The sequence below is a fragment of the Festucalex cinctus genome, chromosome 7 (genome assembly GCF_051991245.1).
Source record: "Festucalex cinctus isolate MCC-2025b chromosome 7, RoL_Fcin_1.0, whole genome shotgun sequence".
NCBI classification, from domain to species: domain Eukaryota; kingdom Metazoa; phylum Chordata; class Actinopteri; order Syngnathiformes; family Syngnathidae; genus Festucalex; species Festucalex cinctus.
In genome coordinates, this window is record NC_135417.1 from 30,020,431 (window position 1) to 30,047,234 (window position 26,804).

A 26,804-nucleotide genomic window follows, 5' to 3' on the forward strand; every position below is an offset into this window, starting at 1 on the left:
TTTACGTGCCAGATGCATACTGTACGCCCACGTCAACCTCTGAAAATATATTTTTAAAAAACGACCGCACCAATAATTTATACTTTATGAATGAATGACGTCGTTGTCGTCCTCTCTGCTCTGTACAACTTAATGGCACTATAAACGCTTACTCTCGGTCCAACCTCGCTTTCTGATAATGTCATCTTTCTCGCAACTGTTACTATAGCAACCATGTTCTTGGCGCAAATACATTCCCATGTGTGGTAAATCAAGTGAAAATTTGCTCCAAGCTGTCAGTTTCGTGGGAGTGTTTGCGCTGGTATATGATTAGAGCAGGGGCCTCCAAGTTCGGTCCTCGAGAGTCTATCCAGCCTGTTTTCCATGTCTCCGTCCTTCAGCACAGCTGAATCTAATGATCAGCTAATCAGCAAGCTTTGCAGAAGCCTGATAACGATCCCAATCATGAATCAGGTGTGTTAGTGGAGAGAAACATGGAAAAGAAGCTAGATAGGGGCTCCGAACTTGGAGAACCCTGGATTAGAGCAATATCCTTAGTGAATAGGTGGGTAATTGGGCGCAGACTGCGGGTGCAGTTGTGGTGCAATATTTCGCACTATTACCGGACACAGCGCATTCTTAGTGAATATACCCCTGAAGGTATATGCTCCCTGTTATGAAAAAAAATTGGCATCGGCAGAAATCGGGATCGGCAGGTCAGACTTTTTAAAAGATCGGTGATCGGCCGGAAAATTGGGATTAGGGCACTTAGATTAGTGCATTGTGATTAGTTTGGCCAAATCTTATCGTTTTAATAATGTCATTTCTGTTTCAAGAAATGAGCAAAACACAGCCCTTGTGTCCCTTGGGCTCGGGGCGTGGGCCGGAGCAGGGGTAGGGGTGCTCCGGGCGTCTGGGTTGGCTCGCCGGCCGGAATCCGCCCGGGTGGCGTGGGGGGTTGTGCCTTGGTGCTGCCGGGGCTTGTGGGATTCCGGGAGGGCCGTGCTCACTTTGCTGGGCCGCGGTCAACGGCTCCCCTCTTTGGTGGCGGTCCTTATGCATGCCAAATCCATCACACCAGCATCTACTGAAATTCAAACAGAATTCGCCTCTCCCTCCCACTGTTCGTTGAATCAGTGGGTGCTGGTGTCTGTGGACCTCACTCTGCTTCATCTAGCCTTCCCTCCTTCCTCTCTTTCGTTTTTTCTCTGGTCTCTTGAGATCTCCTTAATTTATTGGAATTTAGAGGTTTCTGGGATTGGAGTAAGACTCTAGTTTTGTAACCATGTGGATGGCAGGAGGTGTTTAGTTGGTGCTGGATTTCACTTTGATTTATCTTTCTTTTCTTTGACCTTTCCTCTGGTCTCCTGACCTTCTGAACTTCACGACTTTGGCGAGACTCAGAAGTATCCAGTTAAGGTGAAGGGTAATGGGATTTTTATCAAGTTTTAGGTGAATTAATGAATACAAATTTACACATATTCACACACATGCACACACGCACACGCATACCCACACACACGCACCCTCACAAACGCACACATACGCACAAAATAAAATACAAATAAAAAAGAGAGAGCAATGATGATAAGATATTGAATCGGTAAAACTACCGAATGAACAATTCTGAGCTCTCTCTTAGAAAAAAAAAAAAAAAGAAGAACAATCTGTACTACTGATAAAAAAGAATGCAGTGGACACTTCATATATTACAATGAAAAATGCTTTGGGAATTTTCTGTTGTGTTTATCAAACAGTACACACTATGAATGCAGCGGAGTTCCGGCGTCGAGGAAAGGAGATGGTCGACTTTGTAGCCGACTATTTGGAGAATCTGGAGCAACGACCAGTCTATCCAGATGTCAAGCCAGGTTATTTACAATCCTTAATCCCCACTGAGGCCCCGCTGGAACCAGAGAACTATGAGGAGATAATGAAGGATGTGGAACGAGTCATAATGCCTGGGGTAACATTTTCACCTCTTATTCTCTTTTGTTTAATCATTATACAGTGTAGTAATGTACTTTGTCTTATGTTCTTACAGAATACAGTAGGGCTGGACGATTATGGGAAAAATAATAGGATTAATAAAATGATTATTCATTGATTGATCATATGATCATAGTCTAATGCCCATTCATCCCTTAACATTAAACACTTTATTCTTTTAACACTATTCTTTTTGTCAAGTATAACAAAACCTTATAAATATCATCATATGAAATTCAAGCCTTTTGCATTTTCATTCTTCATTTTCAAACTTAATCATTACATTACCTTAGTTATCATGTTTATTTCATCTTATGTTATCTTCACAAGTCTGGGGACTTAGTGGGCTATCCTAGGACCTCGGGGATTGTATTTTGTGCTAGTATGTCATGTGGAAAATAAAAATACATTAAAAAAAAAACAAAAAAAAACACCCTTGGATATATTTGTATCCGGGCGGCACGGTGGCTGACTGGTTAGCATGTTCGCCTCCCAGTGCTGAGGACGCAAGAGGCTTCGGCCTGCCTGGGTGGAGTTTGCATGTTGTCCCCGTGCCTGTGTGGGTCTTCTCCGGGTTCTCCGGTCTCCTCCCACATTCCAAAGACATGTATGGCAGGTTAATAGGGCACTCTCAATTGTCCCTAGGTGTGCTTGTGAGTGTGGATGGTTGTTCGTCTCTGTGTGCCCTGCGATTGACTGGCAGCCAGTTCAGGGTGTGCCCTGCCTACTGCCCGAAGCCAGCTGAGATAGGCTCTAGCACCCCCGTGACCCTGGTGAGGAGTAAACAGTTAAGAGGATGGATGGATGGATGGATGGATGGATGGATATTTGTATCCTTGAATTTTGAGGAAAATAAAATTCTAGGAATCCTTCAACTAAAAAAAAGTAAAATAAAAATAAATAAAAATAATAATACTGTGTCTGAAACAGTAATTGCAAACCAAATACAGTAAAACCTCCGCTGACGAACGCTTAAGCTCACGAACCTTTCGCCTCAAGAACATTAAATTCGCGAGCATATAGTCTCTGCTGACGAACTTTTTTTCGGCGGACGAACCAAACCACGCGGTCAAACAGCGCCACGGTGGCGGCCACGAGAAGCTGACGCACGCATCGGCGTCCCAGTTCGTCACCCCCTTTCTTTGAGTGCGGATGCGGTTTGTGTTTGATCGACATTTTGGAACATATTGAGTGTACTTTTGCTATAATGGGACCGAAAAAGACCCCACCACAGGCTAGTGTTAAGCCTAATGCTGCGTTCTCAACCAAAAGCGAGGGACGGCGATTCGGCGGCGCGTTTGCATTGTAGTCAATGGAGTTCGTGCCACTAAAAAAAGCGAATGTGCTATCACGTACCTCAAAATAGGAGAAAATAGTGCCACGGCTGTTTAGTCCCAGGAAAGAAGTGAAAATAGTTGGCGGTGCTCACTTTTTGTTGACTTGCTAAAGTGTTCCACTTCCTTGTTCACCAAGGAACACGCCTCCTCCGCTCCGGTGAGCACGAAAGCGCGAATGAATGGCAAACGTTCCATAAACACTCTCCGCGGTGAAATGCTCGCGAATGAAGTAAGTCTGCTACCATCCTTAAGAACTACCATCACAAAGGTAAATAAAACGACTTTATTATACAGTACAGTTTATTTCTTTAATTACAATACAATAGCACATTTATTATACATAAAATAAGGTATATTTTTGTGTAGTTTTAAGGCTTATTTAGAAGAAAATTATGTTTTATAGGGACCTGGTAACGGATTATTCTCATTTTAATGGTTTCTTATGGGAAATAAATGTTCAGAAGAAGAACTTTTCGCCTTACACACACTTTATGGGAACCAATTATGTTCGTGAGCTGAGGTATCACTGTACTGGATGTTCCTGCGCGCTTGGTCTCTTAGGAGCAGTGTGGTGCCGTGCATCCATGGTGTTCACGCTTACAATGAGAACGAGTGTTGCGATTGAATTCTATTAATAGTGGGAATAATTTGTGCCTTTGAGTAATGTTATCTTACCTGTGGATATGTTTCCACAGCATTTTTGTCTTTTGTCGTTATTTGAAGGACTATTACCCCCGAAGTTGATGCTAACTTCCTGTTAGCATTTGAATGGGATCACCCATGCTCTTTAGCATTAGCACAAGGCTGATAATGTTTTAAATGAAGCATGTTTTGTATTTAAATACACACTGTATCTAAGTCTCCTTTTCATGTGTTTAGTTTTACAATTAACAGGGACGGCCTGCGATTGGCTGGCAACCAGTTCAGGGTGTACCCCGCTTACTGCCCGATGCCAGCTGGGTTAGGCTCCAGCACCTCAGCCACCCTTGTGAGGAGCAAGCGGTTAAGAAAATGGATGGATGGATGGATGGATGGATGGATGGATAGATGGATAGATAGATAGATAGATAGATAGATAGATAGATAGATAGATAGATAGATAGATAGATAGATAGATAGATAGATAGATAGATAGATACTGCCGAATCACACTGATTTGCTCCGGCCTTGCTACAAGCTACATGGTGCATTCAGGGTGCTTAGGGAAATTGTAAAAGCGACACATTCTTCACATTATTTGTTGTCCTTCCATCATTACATTTTAATGATCAAGTGAAGCCAAAATTGAAATCATAATTAAAAATTGGTTAACTGTCAAGCCTTAGAATACAATATAGTGGACCCCTGCTATTTGCAGGGGATATTGACCGGGGCTGGGTCACGGATAGCATTTAAGAGTATTAAAATTATTGGAAATGAAATTGCAGAAACATTTTCACAACATATCAAGCTCCACATATTATTGCATGCTACTGTGCAAATGTATTAAAATAGAAATGGGGGAAAAAAATTCTCAAAACCAATGCAAAGTGTCTATTCAACAATAATAAAATGAGAACAAAAGAAGGGGCTCTAACTACAACACAGTTTTGTCCATTGAGAACAACTGCAGCATGAATTGGATCTTGTAAAACATTTAATTATTTAATATTGAGATCACGAGTGGAAGGCGAGCATCTTATGTCAACTGCACAGTTTTGCACACTAATTGAAAAGTGTGAAATGCTTCTTCTACCAGTGAGCTTTGTAATAATATATACATAATAATAATATCCATCCATCCATCCATTTTCTTGACCGCTTATTCCTCACAAGGGTCGCGGGGGCTGCTGGCGCCTATCTCAGCTGGCTCTGGGCAGTAGGCGGGGGACACCCTGGACTGGTTGCCAACCAATCGCAGGGCACACAGAGACGCACAACCATCCACACTCACACGCACACCTAGGGACAATTCGGAGCGCCCAATTAACCCTCCATGCATGTCTTTGGAATGTGGGAGGAGACCGGAGTACCAGGAGAAGACCCACGCGGGCACGGGGAGAACATGCAAACTCCACCCAGGAAGGTCCGAGCCTGGACCCGAACCAGAGACCTCAGAACTGGGAAGCGGACGTGCTAACCACTCGACTACCGTGCCGCCCTAATAATAATATATTATAGATAATAAAATACGTATAAGCAGCATCAACGGGAGTTCACAGACAGGTAAATGTTTTGGGATGAGAAAATATATGAAGATAATAAAGTACTAGGGTTAACATGATTTTCCATACTAAAAAAAATGATTGGGCAAGATAAAACCTTTTACTTTTTAAGCTTCAGATCCTAAAGCTTAAATTTCCATATCAGAGTGAGAGGACTGCAACACAAATTTCCCCTTGACATCACTTATACGTTGTATAATACCAGATTCCTACCTGTCATTACCATAAAGGTTTTATTAACTGTACAAGAAATGTTTAAGTAACATTTTCACATGTTTAACTGTTGTACAAGTACAAGTACAACTTTTCTATGGTGTTCTGTTTTACTCCCTTTTTACCTCTGCCACAAAGTTAGTCTTCTGTGTTACAGCGTCTATTACTATTACATGCAAATTGCCCATAATGCAAATTAGGAAACAACGTCATTTGGCTACCTCTATTGACTTTTAGGACGGCCAATAGCTATTTCTTTTTTGGGGAGTTGGTAACACTGGAAGGGCTAATAAAATTGCTCTATGCTGTAAATGAAATTGTGGTGATGTAGACACAAATGTAAATAGAAATAGGCTATTGTAAAAAGAGGGGGGCTGGTGCGTATGGAGGACCAAAAGTGCCAACATTAAATAAATAAATACTTCATTAAATAATTAAATAAAAGTGTCATTAATTAATTAAATTCCCTGTGATTATTTAATTATTTATATATATATATATATATATATATATATATATATATATATATATATATATATATATATATATATATATATATATTCATTTATTTATTTATTTCTCTATTTTATTATTGTTTGTTTTACAGCAAAATGTTTTGCGTGATGTTGTTCTACTTGAATCACTTGAGTCACCTCTGATGTGTTCGTCTCAATAATCTGTATATATGACTGGATAGCTCATACACGCCCGTGCAAACGTTGAAGCGACAGGGCAACCATCTTACTCCTCCCATCTCACGAGCAGACTACTGTTTAAATTATTTTGAAGACCCCCTTTTCTTTTATCGCTCAGTTGCTAGACCCCTGTTGTTTCTATTAAAGTACTGTTTCAAATGTTTTCTAATTTTAATACTGTAAATTTATGGACTCTATGCACAAATAGCTGTGACGTATTTCCGGGAAAATTTATGAGCGCACCGCCCTTTCCGGTAGGGGCGGTTGCCATTTGTTTTCCTTCAGAGAACCTCACCAGTTGTCAGCATTTTGGAGTATATTTTCATCATTTTTTCTTATGAGTGTGGTTGCGTGCATTTGTCAAGGCATTGAAGAAGAGGCAGAGACAATACATCGCGCAATCACTGCTGTGTGCGTAGATAGACAGGTTTAACTCTGCCTTATTTTCTCCCCTCTTATGCTAATGCTAACCACCGGAGACACTTTGTGTTAACTTGTCAACATCGGCAGGGATAACTACTCGATCGCACAAGGGCGCCGTTTGTTAACAGTAGAACCAGAGCTGTATTTTGGAAGCTAAACTTTGTTCATGTGCCTGTATGTATATTCCCTTTCTGCCATTTTATTGTATTAAAAACATGAAAAATTTACGAGTTATTATTCTTGACCTATGACAACGCTGTTGGATTTCCATAGTAAACACGTTTCAGCATGTCACCATGGGCTGACATGAAAAAAAATAAACAGCAAGGAAAGACATTACATCTGATTCAAAATATTGACGACGTCTGTGAAAAGACGTGGCGAACAGGAGGCTACAGACCAGAGAGGGTTGGTTGTTTTATTGAACGTATTAACACATTGCAAAATATAAGTTGAAGTTAAAATAAACAAATTGAAGAAAGAAAAAAAAGAAAAGAAAAAGAAAATTCATTAATGTCATAAATTACATGTTCAAAAGGAGTAGGAAGAAGAGCAATAATTGATCTAGTCCTACTCCCTATTCTATGATGTTAATGTACTAATAAACAATAAAAGTAGGATATTTTGTGGACCCGTAGAGGAGCTATAATATGTAATTTACATTAAAAAAAAAAGAAAAAAGGCTTGTAACGGCTTGTAATTCCGTGTAGTAATCATTTTAAGCAATTACGTCATTGCCAGAGCTTACACCGTCAAAATTACAATTAGTAGTTTTAAAATTCTGATAGACATAGTGTTATAGCAAGGAGCGGCCCCTGTTCTTTTTGAGTGTGCTAAGGATTTAGGATTGGAGTTTTCAATCACTTTAACAGTGCGTTCCACTGAAGTCTCCCTGCACCGGAAGGGCGGGTGCGTTCGTCCGGCGAATGCGGAAGTGAATTGTGCATATAGTCCAATAGGATCGTATTCCGAGAAACGTTTCTTGGGAAGACTAAAATGGCGGCCTCGCGGCTTCAAAAGTCTTGGCCAATCGGCTATTCAGATCAGTGGTTCGTCTTCTTCGCAGATTCTTCTACTACGCTTTCCGTTAACTCCCTGTGGCTGTGCTATTGTACCACTCCAGACTTGGCGTTTTACAGCCATTAAACGTCCTGAACGTCTTCTTTTGGGCGCTCGCATGTTTTAAAACTTTTCTGCCTGTACAAGATTTGCTTGAGGAACAGGCTTCCGTGTCAACAGGGCCTTAGATAACAAAGGCTGATGCAACAAAGGCAGATGCAAACATCAGCTCACAACAGTAGTGCACTATCCAGTTCTACTGATGTATGCTGAAAGCTCACACCAACAACTCGATATATTTTTAAAAATCTTATTCCATAGTGTTGTTCACCCAAATTTGGGTTGGACTCCAAATTGTACGTTGTTTGAGATTTGTGTGTACTTTAAGGTATGATACACCTGCTTGTATCATAGAATCTGTGATTCTCAATTTTCCAAGTAATTGACATGATAGTCATGAAATAGGGGCTTTTCCAACGCAGGAACTTTCGGAGAACTTTTCAGTTTACCTTGGTAAAATTCAGTTTTTCCACCAAGAACAATTTCCAGGGTAATTAAATTCCCCAGGAGGTATCCAAGTACTATATCATCAGCAGGGTCTTGCTGACCCGGGATTTACACCGGATGCGGCTGCGGTGCTGATGCGGTGCGTTACGGCAACACAACCAATTAGATTCCATTCATTCGAATGGTGCGATTTACATCACTTGCGTGTGCGTTGCGTGTCGACTGCGTCTCAGCTGCGTCATGCTGCAGCCCTCCCGCGCGGATAGACCTATTTTCTATTTTTGCCGGACGCCGCAACCGTCGGCCTCCGGCAAATTGCAAGCTAGCACAAAACACATCGAGCGGGACAGGAAGATCGAAGCAGTTTCAAAATAAATTTCCGGTTACCTTTCAGAATAAAACACTCGCCAGCTCCTATTTCACAAGCTTCTCAGCAAAACGTGATGTGGGCGTATCCGGGCCTGGAGTTAACAGGCGAGGTGCTCATTCACGGTTTAGACACCAGCGAACATGGATGAGGAGAGTTTTATATTGGAGGTGGAAAGCCACAAAATAATAAAAGTCCACCTCTCGTTCTGCTTCTCCGTTGAGAACAGACTTTCTGTATGTTTGTCGTTGTTTTTAATGCCACATGATCGCACGCGGTCACGCGAGACACGGCGGGAAGTGGTCGGCGACGGAGCTGCCGGACCGCAGCTGTGCGGAGCCGGTGTGATTTGGCCAAAAAATTGACGCGTCCGGAGCACGCAGTCAAGACGCACCGCAGCTGCACCGCACACGCAACCGGTGTAAATCCCGGGTGAGCCAGGCTAGAACTTTGAGGGGGCGGGCTGCAATAACCAAGGCTGGTTGGTCAAATTTGGAGGGGGACGGGGGGGTGTTTTTACATCAGCTGAGCTCATCAAACTTTTACATCATCACACTCATTTGAACTCTAAGACGCTGTGAAAACACAATTATAAATTCCCTGCTGAACTTTTACAACCAAGAACTCCATTTACCCTGAACTCAAAGATCCTGGGCTTGTTGGTGGAAAAGCATCTATTGTTTCTTTTAATTATAGATTACCCACTGGCACAGTCCATACTTCTATGCATACTTCCCTGCAGCTTCCTCTTACCCTGCCATGTTGGCGGATCTGCTATGTGGAGCCATTGGATGCATTGGATTTTCTTGGGTAACAAAAAACTAAATATTGCTGCCTCTGAGACTCATCTTTTGTTCTCAGTGTTGAACATTTCATATGTCTGTTTGCATGTTCAGGCTGCCAGTCCAGCTTGCACAGAGCTGGAGACGGTGATGTTAGACTGGTTAGCGAAGATGCTGCAGCTGCCAGCATCTTTCATAGCTGGAACTCATGGTCAAGGAGGTGGTGTCATCCAGGTAAGTTTCAAATCTATGTGACTATTTAACAACATTACTCCAATTATGCCACAACATAACAGTGTTACATCAAACCTAAATTGATTGAATTCCAACATTATTTAAAATTTTACGGATGTTTATAACAGAACACACGCACACGCGCGCGTGCAGACCCACACATGACGGTTGCCCACCCTTTGCACGCCTTTGATGTGGGGTGATGGATTTTGTTTACTTTCTTGAAAAGAACACACCACTTATAATTCATTTTCCAGTATTCGATTAGGCGTTGTGCATAAAGAACAAAATTGCAAATATCTCTGGCATCTTATTCCCTGAATTTTTTTTGAAAACCGTTAAAAGTATTAAAATAAGAACATACCGCGGGCAATGCCATTATCGTGGTCACGTGATCGTGATGACGTATCCGGTGCATAAACGACAGCTGCCTTTGTACATTTGAATGGGAGTTCAGTTTGCTGACGGGCAAGAAAAATGCATCTTTTTTATCGCCAAATAATGCGTCAATTTTGATCGGAGTAATCGCAGGTTTTGTGTCCTCCCGTGTTGGGCGGCCTCTCCTAGTGTGGGCTAAAGCACAGTGAGTGCACATGTTGCTGGCCTTGCAGAGTAATGCCACTTTTCCACCAGACTAGTTCCACACCGAAGCAGAATTTTTTGTCCCCGGATGTTCGCATTTCCATGTAACATTTTCGGGACCCAGCGGTTACAACGGAACCGCTTTTTAGAACCATCACAGAGGCGGTTCTGCAGCGTCGGTCGTCTGGTGTCGAGCAGGGTCGTGTTGTCACTGTTATCTGATTAGCCGACAGCAACGCAGAAAACAACGTCGTGGCACACGCCCATTTCCTTATTTTACGCAAGCAAGGCAAGAGGCGCCTGCAGGTCTTCACCAAAGTCATAACAATACAGTATATACCGGCACAATAAATATAATATTTCACAACAACAATGAACAATATTTACAATTTAAAAGGTACTTGTGGATGGATTTGTAATGATTGTGGTTGAAAAAAAAAAATCGCAAATGCACACCACTTGTCTGGTTGTGTGTTCCCATTCACTAGAATGAGACCTCGAGCCGCAGTTAAATGAATGAGGCTGAGCTTGATGGAGGTAATTAGAGGTGGGAGAAAAAAAATCGCTATTGCAATATATCGTTGCGCTCTCTGTTGCAATAAATTATCGATTCACTGACGGTAGATATCGATATAATGTCTCCAGTTGTACAGTGTTATGTTATAAATATTTATGCACTTTAATTTGTCTCACTTTATAATGTTTACAGTTAAAAGGCTCAGAGGCAGTGAGGCACTATGCAGAACTTTGTACGTTGTACAATGTTTTGGCATTGAATAATCCATCCATCCATCTTCTTCCGCTTATCTGGGGTCGGGTCGCGGGGGCAGCAGCTTCAGGAGGGAAACCCAGACTTCCCTCTCCCCAGCCACTTCAACCAGCTCCTCCGGTGGGATCCCGAGGTGTTCCCAGGCCAACCGAGAGACATAGTCTCTCCAGCGTGTCCTGGGTCGTCCCCGCGGCCTCCCGCCAGTGGGACATGCCCGGAACACCTCCCCAGGGAGGCGTCCAGGAGGCATCCGAACCAGATGCCCGAGCCATTGAATAAATTTGTTTGCTTTTTCAGTCACATATCATGATATATTGCAAAAAAAATTTTGACACTATATCAAAAATCGTAGATATCGGGTATCGTGATATTATCGATATTGTGAGCCAAATATCATCACAGTATCGAATCGTGGTTTACCCGTATTGTCCCACCCCTAGAAGTAATATGGTGCATAAGCTCGTAAACTTGTTAAAAAAAAAATTACCTGTAGAAAAAAGTATACATTTGTATCTGCAAAAGTCGTGATTTGTACCTGTAATAAAGAAAACTACCTGTAAAAAAAAGTGTGTACGTAAAAAAAAAAATTATCTGTAAAAATTTTTTTTACCTTATACCGTACCGTAATTTTTTTACGTACAATTTTTTTGTACACATTTTCTTTTTTACAGGTACAATTTTTTTTACAGGTATAATTTCTCTTTACAGGTACAAATCACAACTTTTACAGATACAAATTTATACTTTTTTCTACAGGTACAATTTTTTTATTTTATTTTATTTTTTTTATGAGTTACTTTTTCACCATATTTACGTCCATAGAGCTCTCCATTCAGAAATAGTTTTGCAAAATCAAGATTGCAATATTTCATCCATGGTAGTCCATATGAAAAATTAAATACGGTTCAATGTTGGCGTGACTTGCCACTAGTGAAATGTTATGGCAGATGCACAAACACTGCGGGTGTGCAAGCTAGGACAGTTCCTTCCCTCATCTCGCCGCGCGCCTGTTGTAAGGTAAATGCAATGGAGGCTGTCCAGGCTGTGCATACGGTGTGTTGTGGTAGCATGCCGTACAGGGCTAATGAAAAATCGGCATAAGTCTGCTGAATGTTTATCGTCCAGGTTAGGACTGTCTCACTCTTAAATTTCCAGAGTGACCGATGTCAATGGTGACTTGACTGGTAACTTGAGCCTCTGTAACACGCAACTTGTGGTCCCTAACTTCTACTCGCTATGGGCCGACTGAATGGGCCATCCGTATTGGCCATAGTTTAATCTTCACTTTCGGCTGGACACAAATCTTCGGCGAGTTCCCCGTAGCTGTATAGATTTTTGAAGAAGTGCTTCTTTGCTACAGAGCGTAATTTCCGCTTTGATGTCTGCCGTGGGACACAGTAATTTCTCGTGAGTCTCTTTAACTATAAAGTCATTGGCAGCCGTGTTATTCTTTGTGCGTTTACAGAGATTATGTGACTGTCCAAAAATCGCTGATACTGTACTTAAAGGTGCACGATGCAAGATTAGACTCAAATTTGAGCGTTAAAATAACCATATTTTTCACCCGCACATGTTTTAAGAATTGTCTCATGGACAGGAGGCACGACTGTGGCACAGTGACTGTTGCCCCTATTTTTTGTAAAAGGAGAAAATGTTGGAGGGTTTGGGCCGGAAACTTTAGCTTTTGCTCTGAGCATGACGTCATGAGCGTGCACGCTATTGTCCCTGTTAGCTCTCGCGATTGTTCACGCAACTTTATAGACAGGACAGCGAATTCAAACTGGATTTAAAGAGACCTGCACCCGATACGTCTCAATCCCTTGTGGAGATTACACGGAAGACAAAGAGAAGTAAAAAAAAAATTCAGACCAGCGTCACGGGAAGACAGGGATAAATATAAGAGCAGCGTTTGACAGGTGGAGAGAGCTAAGAGCTATCCTGGGGATGAAATGGGACCCACAGCTTGCTGACTTTTTGCTAAAAAGGTAAGAATTCGTAACGAAAATACGATAGGGTCTATTTATGATTAGCAGTGCAGAATAAAACTACCATACGGTCTCTAACTAATGTCTCCGCACTTGGGCATAATAGCAACGCACTGCTATCCTCAATGTCATCGGATTCACGGGACGCACAATTTACGTTTGGAAGGTTGTAATTACGTAAGCTTTTGTACCTCAAAATGACTTCCACAAACAAAGTAACTTGAAGATTAATACGTTTCTTACCTCTGTAGACGTTATTAAGCCTATGAAAAAGGCGTTGTGCTCCGTGTTTACGTTTGTTCGATTAACTTGGAGGTTTGCTTGTGCCCGAAAAGTCGCGCACGCTCCTGGCCGTGTGCACTGGGGTCCATTCCACGTTTCGCCAGAAGGGTCGCAAATGTGCAAAAACTCGGAATCTTGCATCGTGCTCATTTAATGCAGAATATTCATAAAAAACTACTTTAAAATCATAATGGCTCAACATAAATTTACTTTTTTTTTTTCCGGGAAGGGTTGATGAAATGAATCATTCTACTGAATAGCTGGTTAGTTTTTAAAAAATATTGTATTCCTTTAAAGGGTTTCCAAAAATTGGGCACTCTCACAGCTCAGTTTGCTGGCAAGTGTTTTTTCTCTATTGATTTGTCCTTTCCTGTTGTAAATAGTGCGCAGCAACTCAAATCAAAATCAAAATTGACATATTGATATTGCATTTGTGTCATGTGTTGTTCACTGGCAGGCTGAAACGTCAGCGATGATGCTGTTTTTCCCTAGTGTGGTGCAACTTTAATGCTTCAGTGACTCAACACTAGGGCTGGGTACCGATTCAAATTTCCAAAATCAATTCGATTCGATTCAGATGGGCCCGATTCGATTAGTTATTTGAAGGAAAAACACTCCCGAAGTCAATGCTAACTTCCCGTTAGCATTTGCTAACTTCCTGTTTGCGCTAGGCTAGCGATGTTTTAAAAACGAAATGTATTTTCTATTTAAATATACAGTGGATGTAATTCTTAACATTATGTATTTAGTTTTAGAGTTAACTCCAAATGCAGTGTCATTAAACATCTTAAAGGATGCCTCGTGTCAACAGAATAATACGCTACACACTTGCTAGTTGCTAATGTTACGCAAGCAAAATGGTGCATTCAGGGTACTTTCATAGCGTCGGAAACTTCGGCTTTCTTTGTTAACGTTTTAAGGGGAAAATAATCACCGGGCCCGATTTGGCACATTAATTTACAGGGTAAAAAAAACTATTAAAAGTATCGATTTATGGTTTTTTGAATCGATATTGGGCTATGAAAATAAATATCGATTCAATATCGATATTCTTGACCCAGCCCTACTCAACACTCTGATTTACATGGAGCCTTTTTAGTTATTCTGATTAAAATCATTCCGACTGAAGCTCTGTGGTCACCTGTTTTCATGGGACATGATCCATTCCGATCTGCCGTTGACATGCTCCACTCTTTTAATCAGATCAGCCCCACGTCAACCGTCAGACGCGCAGATATCGATCACTTGATTTATTAAGATGGAGTTCATGAATCATTTAGCACAGTAGCTGTGATAGTTTTAACACTTTTATTGAAAAACAAGTAAGTTCCAAATACTTTCAAACAAGTTCACCCCTCGCAGATGAGTTCTTGGCAAGATGCCGCCATTTGAATGTGCAGAAACGATGATGTCACGACGCATTTACGTCAAGACAGAGTGTCAGGTTTAAACACCATCTATGACATTTTTAAACTGCACAAATGAGGAGACAGACATTAAAATGAGAAAAACAAGGCCTTTACTTGTACAAGGAGAGATGAGCGAGAGATGTGTGCTGGTCACAATCCTCTAGCCCACTCTGACAAACATTCACATTTCTTATCTATTTCATGGAGTTCGCTAACAAATGGTCACAAAGGGAGGTGGAGACATAGCAGCGGTGTGGCATCACAAAATAAACACAGGAGACATCCACTAACCATAAAACTTTTTTACGACCACTAATCCCTGAAGGCTGTCTTTTGTCCTGGTCCGAAGATCTTCATTCCCACATTGAAGATGTCCTGAGGTTGAATAAACATGCATGTAGCCGGTCCAAACAGATAGCACAACACTTGAATAAAATGCTATTACAATTAAATCTATATAATAGAGAAAATATGGAATAATATATACATAATAATCCTAACATTTCCCCCCTGTTATTACATATTTACTCAAAGTCTCATACCATGTATTTGTTAAAAAAGCAAAACATCACCATCACAGTGCATAATACAATTTTTCCCATAACACAAATAAGTCCTTTGTCAACACTATCACATAGAGCATGACGTAACATTTCTTTTTCCATCACAAAACGCCATATTAGTAAAATTATCATAAGCACAATAAAATTCAACGTGTCGTCTTTAAAGTGCAATCAATATGTTGTTGCTCTAATGTGTGTACATTATCCAATGTTTAAAATCCAGTGTGCGCAATGTCCAATGTTTCTGTATGTAATTCTCAGCATTAATAATTCAGCCAGCTGTCTCTCTTCCTCTTCTAGATGGCCCCAAAAACAAACATCAAAATCAAAAAGACAGCCCCAACTGTCTGATCGCATCTTACTCTCCATTCGATTCAGGAAAGGGACTCGTCTCCTTGAATTGTCCCTTCTGACACATCCTGCACAATAGACAGGCCCTGGACTTCACAGCGGTTGGGGGAACTTCGAGGGTAGCAAACAATGTGCTCCCAAAGTCTTCACTGACTTACTTGGTCAGACTTTTCACAGCTAGTCAAGCTGCTTGTTTCTCCTCTGACCTCACTTCAGTCAGGCTTCACTCCGCAACCTGGCAAGCTGTTAGTCAATGGTACCTGTTTTGTGCCATGTGATAGGTGAATCTAGGAGAGTCGTTCAGCGATCTTCACAACCTTCGGGGCCAACAACACTTACAAGGGCCTTCCCACCTTAGGCTGGACCTTTAATCAAAGTCAGTCACTACCCTTGATGGGAGGCTTGCCTTCCTGCTGAGATAGAGAGTCATCTGGCATTTGATTAAACATTTTCACTTCCTTATCATTTAGTCACTTAGTCATCTCATATAGTCACTTAAATCAATTTCTTTCATCTGTATGTTTTAACAGGTCATTACAATAGGCAAATTTAAATGGTCCACCACACGAAATTTCAAACGAGTTTAACTGTCTTGTTCCTTTTACAATTTCCCAAAATCACTTAATCATCAATTATCTTATCTCCATGCTTTGATCATGTGTTTTTCTCTCGTTTCTCTTTTTCCCTTAACAATGTAACATATAAAGTGACTTTCATTCATTACTCCAAATAACTAGTATGTCATATAGAGACATTATCTATTCACACAATGCTTCTGCCATAATAATAACATCCAGTTGTTTTTCTGGAACAATTTCAACTCATTGTTAAAATTTTTTAAGACCATCAATCAATACTTGTTAATATTGACATTGTCTTACTTTTTCTTCAATTCCATAAAATCCATAGCCACTAACAGAAATTATATAATATAAAAACAGGATATATAATATTAGAAACATCAATTCCATGTATAACAAAATTCTAAAACAAAATTCCAAAAACGTAAAAACATGAAAAATTAAAAATATAAAATTTATATGTGGTATTGCAGTATTGTTACCAACTCCCCCCTTTTGAGACATCTTTATGGCTCACAACTCAAAATCATTATCCAAGCCACTTCATATAATCTTATGCTGCATGCACTTTAAAATAATTTCATAATATTTACAAAAGGGTTTCCTTTTTCCTTTTTTTTTTTTTCCACTACAGTGTTCCCTCGTATATCACTGGGTTAACCTTCATTCAGTCATTTTCCCCTTCTCAAAAAATTACACAGTTGTACAAAAATCCACAAAATCAGCACTTTTTTTTCTTTTCTTTTTTTTTCTTAAAACAACTATGGAATTTAAAAACAATAGGGACCCTGTAGCCTTCACCGCTCTGGCCCTAATTTGCGAAAGAACACTGTAGTTTACATGTCTTGGACGGATAGAATTTTATAGTCTACCCATAGCATAGTAGTAGTCTGGCGTTTCTTCAAAACTAATTGTATCATACTACATCTTGTATTGTTTACAACCATATAATCAAGTTTAAATGTGACACATCTTTCCCAAAGCTATATGTAGTTAATAATAAAGCCACCATGAATATCAATCATCTTGTAAACAATTAATATAAAATACTGGCTTAAATCCTACTTCATGCATTCTAAACAAAACTCATAACCATGTCAGCAATCAATTGCCTGTTCAAATGGCCTTCCAATATCTTCGTAAAGCCACTACTATCATTGTTCAATTTAAATCACAAACTGCATTTTTTACATTCATCTATCTATTCAAATTTGTCAAAACATTGTCGTTGTTATCAGTATCTCAATTCAATTTCAGTCGTAACATTGCTAGCCTAATTATCCACCCAATTCATGTATAATTGCACAGCCAAATCAACCTGTGGGTGTTTTCGTTTTAAAACAGCATAATCACAAACATCAAAAGTTCATAACAGGTCACAATTTCATTCAAGAATTTAAATATCATTTTGTAATTTGTTTCAAATCTTAGGGCCGACAAAATTACTTTGTTTATCATTGGGTCTCCATCATAACCACTTTACAATCAAAACAATCTAAATATTACACCCTTGTTGCACAAAAGTGTAATACACCTTCATTTACATCAATCTCCAATTTCTTCTTTCTTTTTTTTCCTTTTTAGCTATTGCTGGTTTTCATTTCACAGTTCAATTTTCTATCATGCTATAAAAGAATTTTGTCCAAAATCTGACTTCCCAAATGTACCCAAACAATTTTGAATTGCTTGAGAGGGTATTGTGTACAATATCCTTGTAGTAACAATATATATATATGTGTGTCATATACATATATATATATATATATATATATATATATATATATATATATATATATATATATATATATATATATATATATATATATATATATATATATATATATATATATATGTATGTATATTTCCCTTCCAGTGCAAATTTAGACCAGAATATACAATTTGGGTGTACTGTTATAGTACTTATTCATTCCTCAAATTTTCATCAAGAATCCAAATTATCTAATAATATATTTCCAGTTAGTAAGTTTCGTATTTTCAATCAGCACTCCTGCCCTTTGCGAGTGCTTAATCACTAGTCTAATTTATCTCCAATTCAGCATTTTACTTCAATAAATCATCTTTAGCATAGATGATATCTGATCTGTTTGCTCTGATTTCCACTTACTTACATGTTGTCAAGAAACCCAAAATCAGAATAACTTTATATCCAGAATTCATAAGGAAGAAGGTTAAACAGTTCTTCCTCTTTAGTTTTAAAGAAAAACAAAAGTTCTGTCATCTCTATTTGTTCTGCCATAATTGTTATATACAGTGTCACTGTATCAAACTCATCATCAGTTTACAGGTAGTCAGTCAACTGTGACACTCGTAGGTGTGGCATTGTTTTCGTTCTCACATTTATGCTCAGAGTGACATAGCTTATCATCTCCCTTCTTTACAATCAGTTCCCTCGCTTTTTGTAATAAGGCGTCAACTACCATTTAAGAATTTATTTAGGATATAGACTACGTCGTAAAAATGCAAAGATCCTACACCTTTCACATAGCGATATCCCTTTTTCTACACAGCTTATCTTTTTATTACCATGTTCCCATCTAATGTAGACACCAAGACTAGGCCTAATCCCATTTAATATAATTCTGCTTACTGGTTTCGTTTCATCTTTATTTCTTATGTTCACCTTGTTCAAATAAATGGCCGTTTTTCCACCAACAACAATTACCAGGGTAATAAAAATTCCTCATGGGGCATCCAAGTACTATCTCGGCAGCAGGGTCTCGCTAACCTAGGGGGGTTACTTTGAGGGGTCAGTATTTTTACAGCAGCTCGTCTCAATCAAACTCATTTAAAATAATTACAGAGAACTCTAAGACACTGTAAAAACACAATTCTAAATTCCCTGCTGAACTTTTACAACCAAAAACTCACTTTACCCAGAACTCAAAGATCCTGGGCTTGTTGGTGGAAAAGCAGCTATTAATAATTGTGCTCCTTTAAGAACATTCAAGTTCAATTATAAATGCCATTTTTTTTCTTAATCAAATACAAATCTCAGCTATTTATTTATTTATTTTTTTAATTAACTTACCACTAATAATGTGTTTGCCTTTCAAACCATTTTAATAATCTTTTTCCTTCAATGCCTATTTTACTTATTAGGTTCTGGTGAGGGAGAATTTGTTAAATTCCACAGTCAATCACAGCAGGAGCTAAATCAGAATTCAATTAGGAAAACATTCCTCCGTATAACTAATCTTTTATACAAACTTCAGGACTATATTCAAAACAACATTGTAAAGGCTCTTTCTTACAATTTTATGTTGTTCTCTAATCTGGATCTGCATGAGTCACACCAAATCTATTAGTAAATGTAAACACCACAGTAATGAATTTTTAGAACATTTAACTCCTAGTAAGTATTTTCAAATTCAGTCAACAAGGTTTAAATTACTACCTGTCTTACTCTGTTAGAAAGTCATGAAGTCATTGCATTTCCATATAGAAGCTTCTATTATCAGTGTGATATCAAGGCCTTCCCCATTTGGCAATTTGACAAATGGTGCCATTACACACTTTACAATATAGTCATAGCTGAAAACCATCATTACTTACTTAATTCAAAGTTTCAAATTTCTTTAAACTAGTATTTAGTAGACTAGATTTGCATTATTTATCAAATAATCTATATCATTTGCCTTAACTGTATACACTCAGAGGGTTCATTACCATAATTTAAACATACTCTTCTAACCAAAGTCTGTAATCAAGAATTGTTCTGCCTCTTTACATATAGGAATTTTCCACTTAGATCATAAATCTTTCACAGGAAGGAAAATTCATGTTCACAGAAAGTGGAGGAGGGTCACGCTCTCCTGGGTCAGACTGCACCTCCCCACTTCATGTCTTGTGCCAAATGTTTCTAATTTAATTACTCAGCCTTATTATCAGTTGTCTTCTGTATAAACTTTTATTCGTACATTTTCATAGGCACAGTATAGTTTTAGTTTAAAAGTGACTTTTCTGTGGCCTGTTAGCTATCCTCTCTTTTGGAGCGCTTTTATTTTATTTCATTTTATAGCCTTTGCTTTTCCCTCAAAATGAGGTGTTTTATATCCATAAATACCTTAGAGGTCAATTCTTATCCCTGAGTCCTAATTTTACCACTCCCTGTCAATCTTTAACTTAACTGGAGATCTATCCATTTTTTTTTTTATTTAATTTTATCAACATTCAAACATACAACCAACTATCAGAGCTTCACACCCGCCTAATGTAGTGAGGTAGCATAATATTAGGTATAAAAATGTCTTTATTGCTTAACATTAAATCATTCATCCACTACATTTCAAATATAGTGATATTTGAAATCCGACTCAATATCTGTACCACTTAGTTATTATCCCAACAATAACCAAAAATCTTCTCAGTTATTAAATTCAGTTATAACACCATCTTCTTCCAAAAGTTATTGATTTTTTTTTTTTTAAAGAATCATTCACCTAAATAATCATCACAACTACACATTTTACCTGTCATCTGATCACAATTTTTAATTACCATTCAAACCTAGAATAGAAATTGTATAATTGTGTAATCAATTACTTACATTGCTTCCTATCACTGTCAATTTTCCATGAAAATCATATTATTTCATATATATGACTAAAACAGCAGTCCTTTACCGGTTCTGTGTTTTTCTAACTCCTCTAATCATTTTAAACTATCCATTTTATACTTTTGAGGGTAATTTCTTAACTCAGTGTCCTCTAACATTACACTTCCTTCCTGTCTTATCATCATCTACACCACCACAACTTGTTCTAAACACTTCACAAATCCCACTTTAAAATCATCCACTAATTCATCTTCTCTTTGTCCAGTTGTTCTAATTCTACCATCACAATTCTACTTTCACGTTTCTCTCTTACTTTTATCATTTCCCATGCTCAAAACAATCCAACAAAAAGGATTTTTTTTTTCCTGTCAGAAGTTCAACAACTTGTCATCAATCACCTACTTAACTCACTCTCAAACAATTAGCTTTACCATCCAAAAACAAAATACACAATTTTCACCTGAGGACCGGGTGATGACCTCTTCTTGGACCACTTTTTGGTCCACGCACCTCATATTTGATACACACCAAAATTTCTCAATTTCACCGTTTTAACATAGTTATGTTAGACAGGATCTAACAACCCCTTATACACAATTTAAACCCTTTTAGCCGTCATCTTTAGACAATATGACACACAGACACATACACAAGAGCTCACAGAGACAAACAGTGAGAAGCCACACACATACACTTTTACAGACAATACACTTATGCCTCGATATCATTAGGCTGTTAAAGCTCCAACTTTCCATTTCATTTTATTCCTTATTTAATATTGTAGTGAATTACCATTATTATTGTTATTATTTTCACTATTGTAAATTAAGCTGGCCAGCAAAAGTATATCTTGTAATCCACGTATTTCTGTCACGCCGCCACCAGGCGTGGCGGTTCATGCTTTTATTTTTGTGTCTCTGTTTCCCGTTTTACTTTGAAATCCTAACTCTCCTCTCACCCCAGGTCACTTGCCCTTCCTGCCACTCCATAATTACCGGTCCCCGCCCTTGATTATCACCACCTGCCACCAATCACCTACTGCAATAAAAGCCACCTGCATTCTCCCCTCAGTGCCGAAGTGTCACCGTCAGTGCATGGAAGCGTCCACAGTCCTCATGTCCTTGTTCCTGTTGCCTAGCGTTGTTGCCTTGTTTTTGTGCCTTTTCCTCCCTTTTGGAGCGCCTTTAGTTACCCCTTTTGCCTTGTGCCCTTTTTCCTCCCTAGCGGAGCGCTTTCTGTTGTCCCCAGTACCCTTTGCCTGTTTTTTCCTCCCTAGTGGAGCGCCTTTTGTTCTCCACTTTTTCCCCTCCCTGTTCTCCTCTCAGTTTGAGAGGAGACCACTGTTGGCCGGAAATAAACCTGCTGCCTTGGTGGCCTACCTTACGCCTGCGTCTGAGTCCTACCTGACCCCGCCTTGTCAGTACACTTCGGCCAGCATGGACCCAGCAGGCACGGTCGAGGCCGCACTGCAGAGCCAGGAGGCCCGGCTCAACAACCAGGACTGGATCCAACAGACCATGCTGTCCCGGATGGAGGAATTGACCAGCCAGGTCCACGAGCTGGTAAGCCTTTCACGGCGTCAAGCGCCAGCTCGCACTGGACAGATTCCTCACCCTGAGTTCTCTGTACCGACCACGCCATTCACCGGGGTAGGATTGAGACTGGCCTCCCCAGAACGATACTCCGGTGAACCCGGACGCTGTCAGACTTTCCTCACGGAATGCGACATTCATTTCGAACAGTTACCACAGGCATTTCCCACAGCCCGATCCCGAGTGGCCTTTATGTTGTCTCACCTGACGGGACGGGCCAAAACCTGGGCGACCACGGAATGGGCCAGGGGTTCCTCGGTCTGCCAAAGCGTACAGGACTTTCAAATCGCTTTGCGCCAAGTCTTTGATCCAGAAAACAATGACCGAGAGAAGGCACGAGCACTGAGCCGACTTCAGCAAGGCAACGAATCTGTCAGCGACTATGCAGTTCGCTTTCGAACGTTGGCAACGAACAGTGGCTGGAACGCCATCGCACTTCATGACCATTTTTTGAAAGGACTCTCACCTGCCATTCAAGAGCTTCTGGTTCCCGTAGATCTCCCCGCGGACTTGGACGCCTTGATTTCCCTCGCCATCCGGACCGATCATCGTCGCCAGGAGCTGGCCAAGATCGGCGGACCGCGAAGGAGGGAGGAACCTATCCCCTGGACGCGGACACCGGAGGCCAGAAGGCCGCGATTCATCGCTCCTTCCCGACCGGAACCAGGAGAGGTGGACCTCGCTAGCGACGAACCCATGCAACTGGGAAGGGCTCGGCTTTCGCCGGAGGAGAGGCAGCGCCGACGCCGAGAGGGCCGCTGCTACTATTGTGGTGGTCTTGGGCACTTGGTGGAATCCTGCACCACAAAGACTCACTCTCCGGTGAGTCCTCCGTCACCCCGACCCGCCAAGAATCACAGACTTACGCCAATTCAGATAATCCACCACAATGTCACCATAGAGCTGTCAGCCCTCATCGACTCCGGATCCGACGAAAGTCTCATGGACTGGGAGCTCGTAAAGCAAATACGAGCCTCCACCGAACCCCTTTCTTTGACCATCCAGGCTCGAGCGCTGAATGGCAAGGAGCTCTTCCAAATCATCCATATTACTGAACCTCTGGAAGTCCGAATCGGACCTCACTTCGAGACTCTCCGTTTCCATGTTTTCCACGCCGCTTCCCCCACTTTGGTTCTGGGACACCCTTGGCTGTGTCTACATGGTCCCAGAATCGACTGGAACACTGGAGTTGTGCTGGAGTGGGGAAAAGACTGCAGCTCTCACAGGTTGGAACAACCCGCACCCCGAAACTCCACAGCCCAGGTTCACCAGGTGACTCTCGTCCCACCGGCTCAAGAAGAGTACCCGAACTTGCACACTGTTCCCTCCTGCTACCACCATCTGCGGGAGGTCTTCAGCAAGACCAAAGCCATGACTCTCCCTCCACACCGCCCATATGATTGCCCGATCGATCTGATTCCCGGCTCAACCATTCCCAAGGGGAGACTGTACTCGGTCTCTGGACCCGAACGCCAAGCCATGAACAGTTACATTGACGAATCCTTGAAAGCCGGCCTCATCCGACCGTCTTCCTCGCCTGCAGGAGCAGGCTTCTTCTTTGTGAGCAAGAAGGATGGATCCCTACGCCCATGCATTGACTACAGCCCCTTGAATGACATCACGGTCAAGAACCGGTACCCATTGCCATTGATGTCCTCTGTGTTTGACCAGTTGCAACAAGCTAGAATCTTCACAAAGCTCGATCTCCGCAACGCCTATCACCTCATCCGGATCCGCGAGGGAGATGAGTGGAAAACTGGTTTTAACACGCCCCGGGGACATTACGAGTACCTCGTCATGCCTTTCGGACTCACCAATGCACCAGCAGTTTTTCAGGCCATGATTAATGAGGTACTAAAGGACTTTATTGATCACTTCGTGTACGTTTACTTGGACGACATACTAATATACTCTCCTGACCTAACGAGCCATCGAGACCATGTAAGCCGAGTTCTGCAACGCCTCCTGGATCATCAACTGTACGTGAAAGCGGAAAAAAGCCTGTTTCACGTCAACACTATCTCCTTCCTGGGATTTGTTGTTTCACCCGGAAGGGTGGAGATGGACTCAGACAAGGTCAGCGCCGTGCGAGATTGGCCCACGCCGGACTCACGAAAGAGGGTTCAGCAGTTCCTAGGATTTGCCAACTTTTACCGACGATTCATAAGGAACTTCAGCACCATTGCCGCTCCCCTACACGCCTTGACATCCCCACAGGTCCGATTCATGTGGACCCCGGAAGCCGAAAGAGCATTCAATGACTTGAAGATCCGATTTACCAACGCCCCAATCCTCAAAGTTCCTGATCCCAAACGCCAGTTCGTGGTTGAAGTTGACGCCTCGAATATTGGGATTGGGGCAGTGCTGTCCCAGCGCTGCCAAGAGGACGGCAAAACGCATCCCTGCGCATTCCTCTCACGGAAACTATCGAAAGCAGAACGCAACTACTGTGTTGGAGATCGGGAGCTGCTAGCAGTGAAAGTAGCTCTCGAAGAATGGAGGCACTGGTTAGAAGGAGCTGAACACCCCTTCGTTATCTGGACTGACCACCGAAACCTGGAGTATTTACGCCAGGCCAAGAGACTCAACCCTCGACAGGCCAGATGGTCTTTGTTTTTTAATCGCTTTTCGTTCTCTCTGACCTACAGGCCAGGCAGTAAAAATGCCAAAGCTGACGCCTTGTCAAGAATCCACGAATCCGAGCTATTGGAGGCCGAGCCTGAGACCATCCTGCCCCGGGATTGCATTGTTGGAGCCATGAGATGGCAAATTGAGGACGATGTCAAGGAGGCATTGCGCAACGTCACTCCCCCCACGTCTTGTCCACCACGTCGACTCTTCGTGCCTGAGGAACTACGATCTCAGGTGATACACTGGGCTCACACTTCACAGCTGTTTTGTCATCCTGGAGTCCGCAGGACCATGTATGCTGTTGCCAGGAGATTCTGGTGGCCGGCAATGGAAACCACCGTAAAAGAGTACGTCGCTGCCTGTCCCACTTGTGCCCGCAACAAGTCCTCGACTCAGTCCCGGATGGGCCTTCTTCAGCCACTACCAATCCCATCCAGACCATGGGCAGAAATCTCATTGGACTTTGTGACCGGACTGCCCCTATCCCATGGTAAAACCACAATTCTCACCGTTGTTGACAGATTCTCCAAAATGGTTCGCTTCATTCCACTATCCAAGCTCCCATCCGCCAAAACTACCGCAGACATCATGATCCACCACATATTCCGGTTTTATGGATTCCCGCTACACATCGTCTCCGACCGTGGACCACAGTTCATCTCCCGTTTCTGGACGCAATTCTGCAAAGCCCTAGGAGCCAAGGCCAACCTGACGTCAGGATACCACCCGGAGGCCAATGGACAGGCGGAAAGATTAAACCAGCAACTCGAAACGGGCCTCCGATGCCTCGTCTCCCAGAACCCGACTACCTGGAGCACTTACCTGGTTTGGGTTGAGCTCGCACATAACTCTTTACCCACTTCTGCCACAGGTCTCACCCCGTTCAAGTGTGTCCATGGCTACGATCCCCCATTCTTCGCCGAACTGGAAGAGGAGGTAACGGTCCCCTCGGTCAAAGCCATGATCCGTCGGTGCCACAAGGTCTGGTCGGCGGCCCGGACGGCGCTTCAACGCCAGGGTGACCGGGTAAAGAGGGCCGCCGACCGGAAGAGGAGACCGGCTCCAGAATACCGCCCAGGCCAGCGAGTTTGGCTATCTGCCAAACACCTCAGACTCAAGGTACCATGTCCAAAGCTGGCCCCGCGATTTGTGGGGCCTTTCCCAGTAACCAAGTCCATAGGTCCCGCCGCCGTTCGACTCCGCCTGCCAAGATCCCTCAGAGTTCATCCAACATTCCATGTCAGTCAAGTCAAGCCGGTCCACGAAAGCCCACTTGTGCCCTCCGGACCCGACCCACCCCCCCCAGAGATGGTTGAAGGCGGCCCCGTTTACAAGGTCAGGAAACTCTTAGATGTGCGTAATCGGGGCCGCGGAAGACAATACCTAGTCGACTGGGAGGGGTACGGCCCGGAGGAAAGACAATGGGTCCCCTCCCGGTTCATCGTTGATCCCTCCCTCATTGATGATTTTTATGCTGAGCACCCTGACATTCCTGGGCCGTCAAGAGCCGGCCGTTGAGGGGGGGGTACTGTCACGCCGCCACCAGGCGTGGCGGTTCATGCTTTTATTTTTGTGTCTCTGTTTCCCGTTTTACTTTGAAATCCTAACTCTCCTCTCACCCCAGGTCACTTGCCCTTCCTGCCACTCCATAATTACCGGTCCCCGCCCTTGATTATCACCACCTGCCACCAATC

General features: G+C 41.9%; 1 protein-coding gene across 6 annotated transcripts in view; it reads left to right on the plus strand.

The window, feature by feature from the left end:
* The window catches only part of ddc (dopa decarboxylase), a 154,074-nt gene that overhangs the window by 11,854 nt on the left and 115,416 nt on the right, over positions 1–26,804 (plus strand). For 5 of the 6 annotated variants that reach the window (XM_077526806.1, XM_077526809.1, XM_077526804.1 and 2 more), the window contains exons 2-4: positions 1,737–1,945; positions 9,470–9,583; positions 9,670–9,789. In XM_077526806.1, the coding sequence (XP_077382932.1) occupies positions 1,745–1,945; positions 9,470–9,583; positions 9,670–9,789 (435 nt within the window). In that variant the 5' untranslated portion in view covers positions 1,737–1,744. Of the gene's footprint in view, positions 1–1,736; positions 1,946–9,469; positions 9,584–9,669; positions 9,790–26,804 lie in introns of those variants that run through there. The other variant, XM_077526808.1, reaches the window with a different exon arrangement.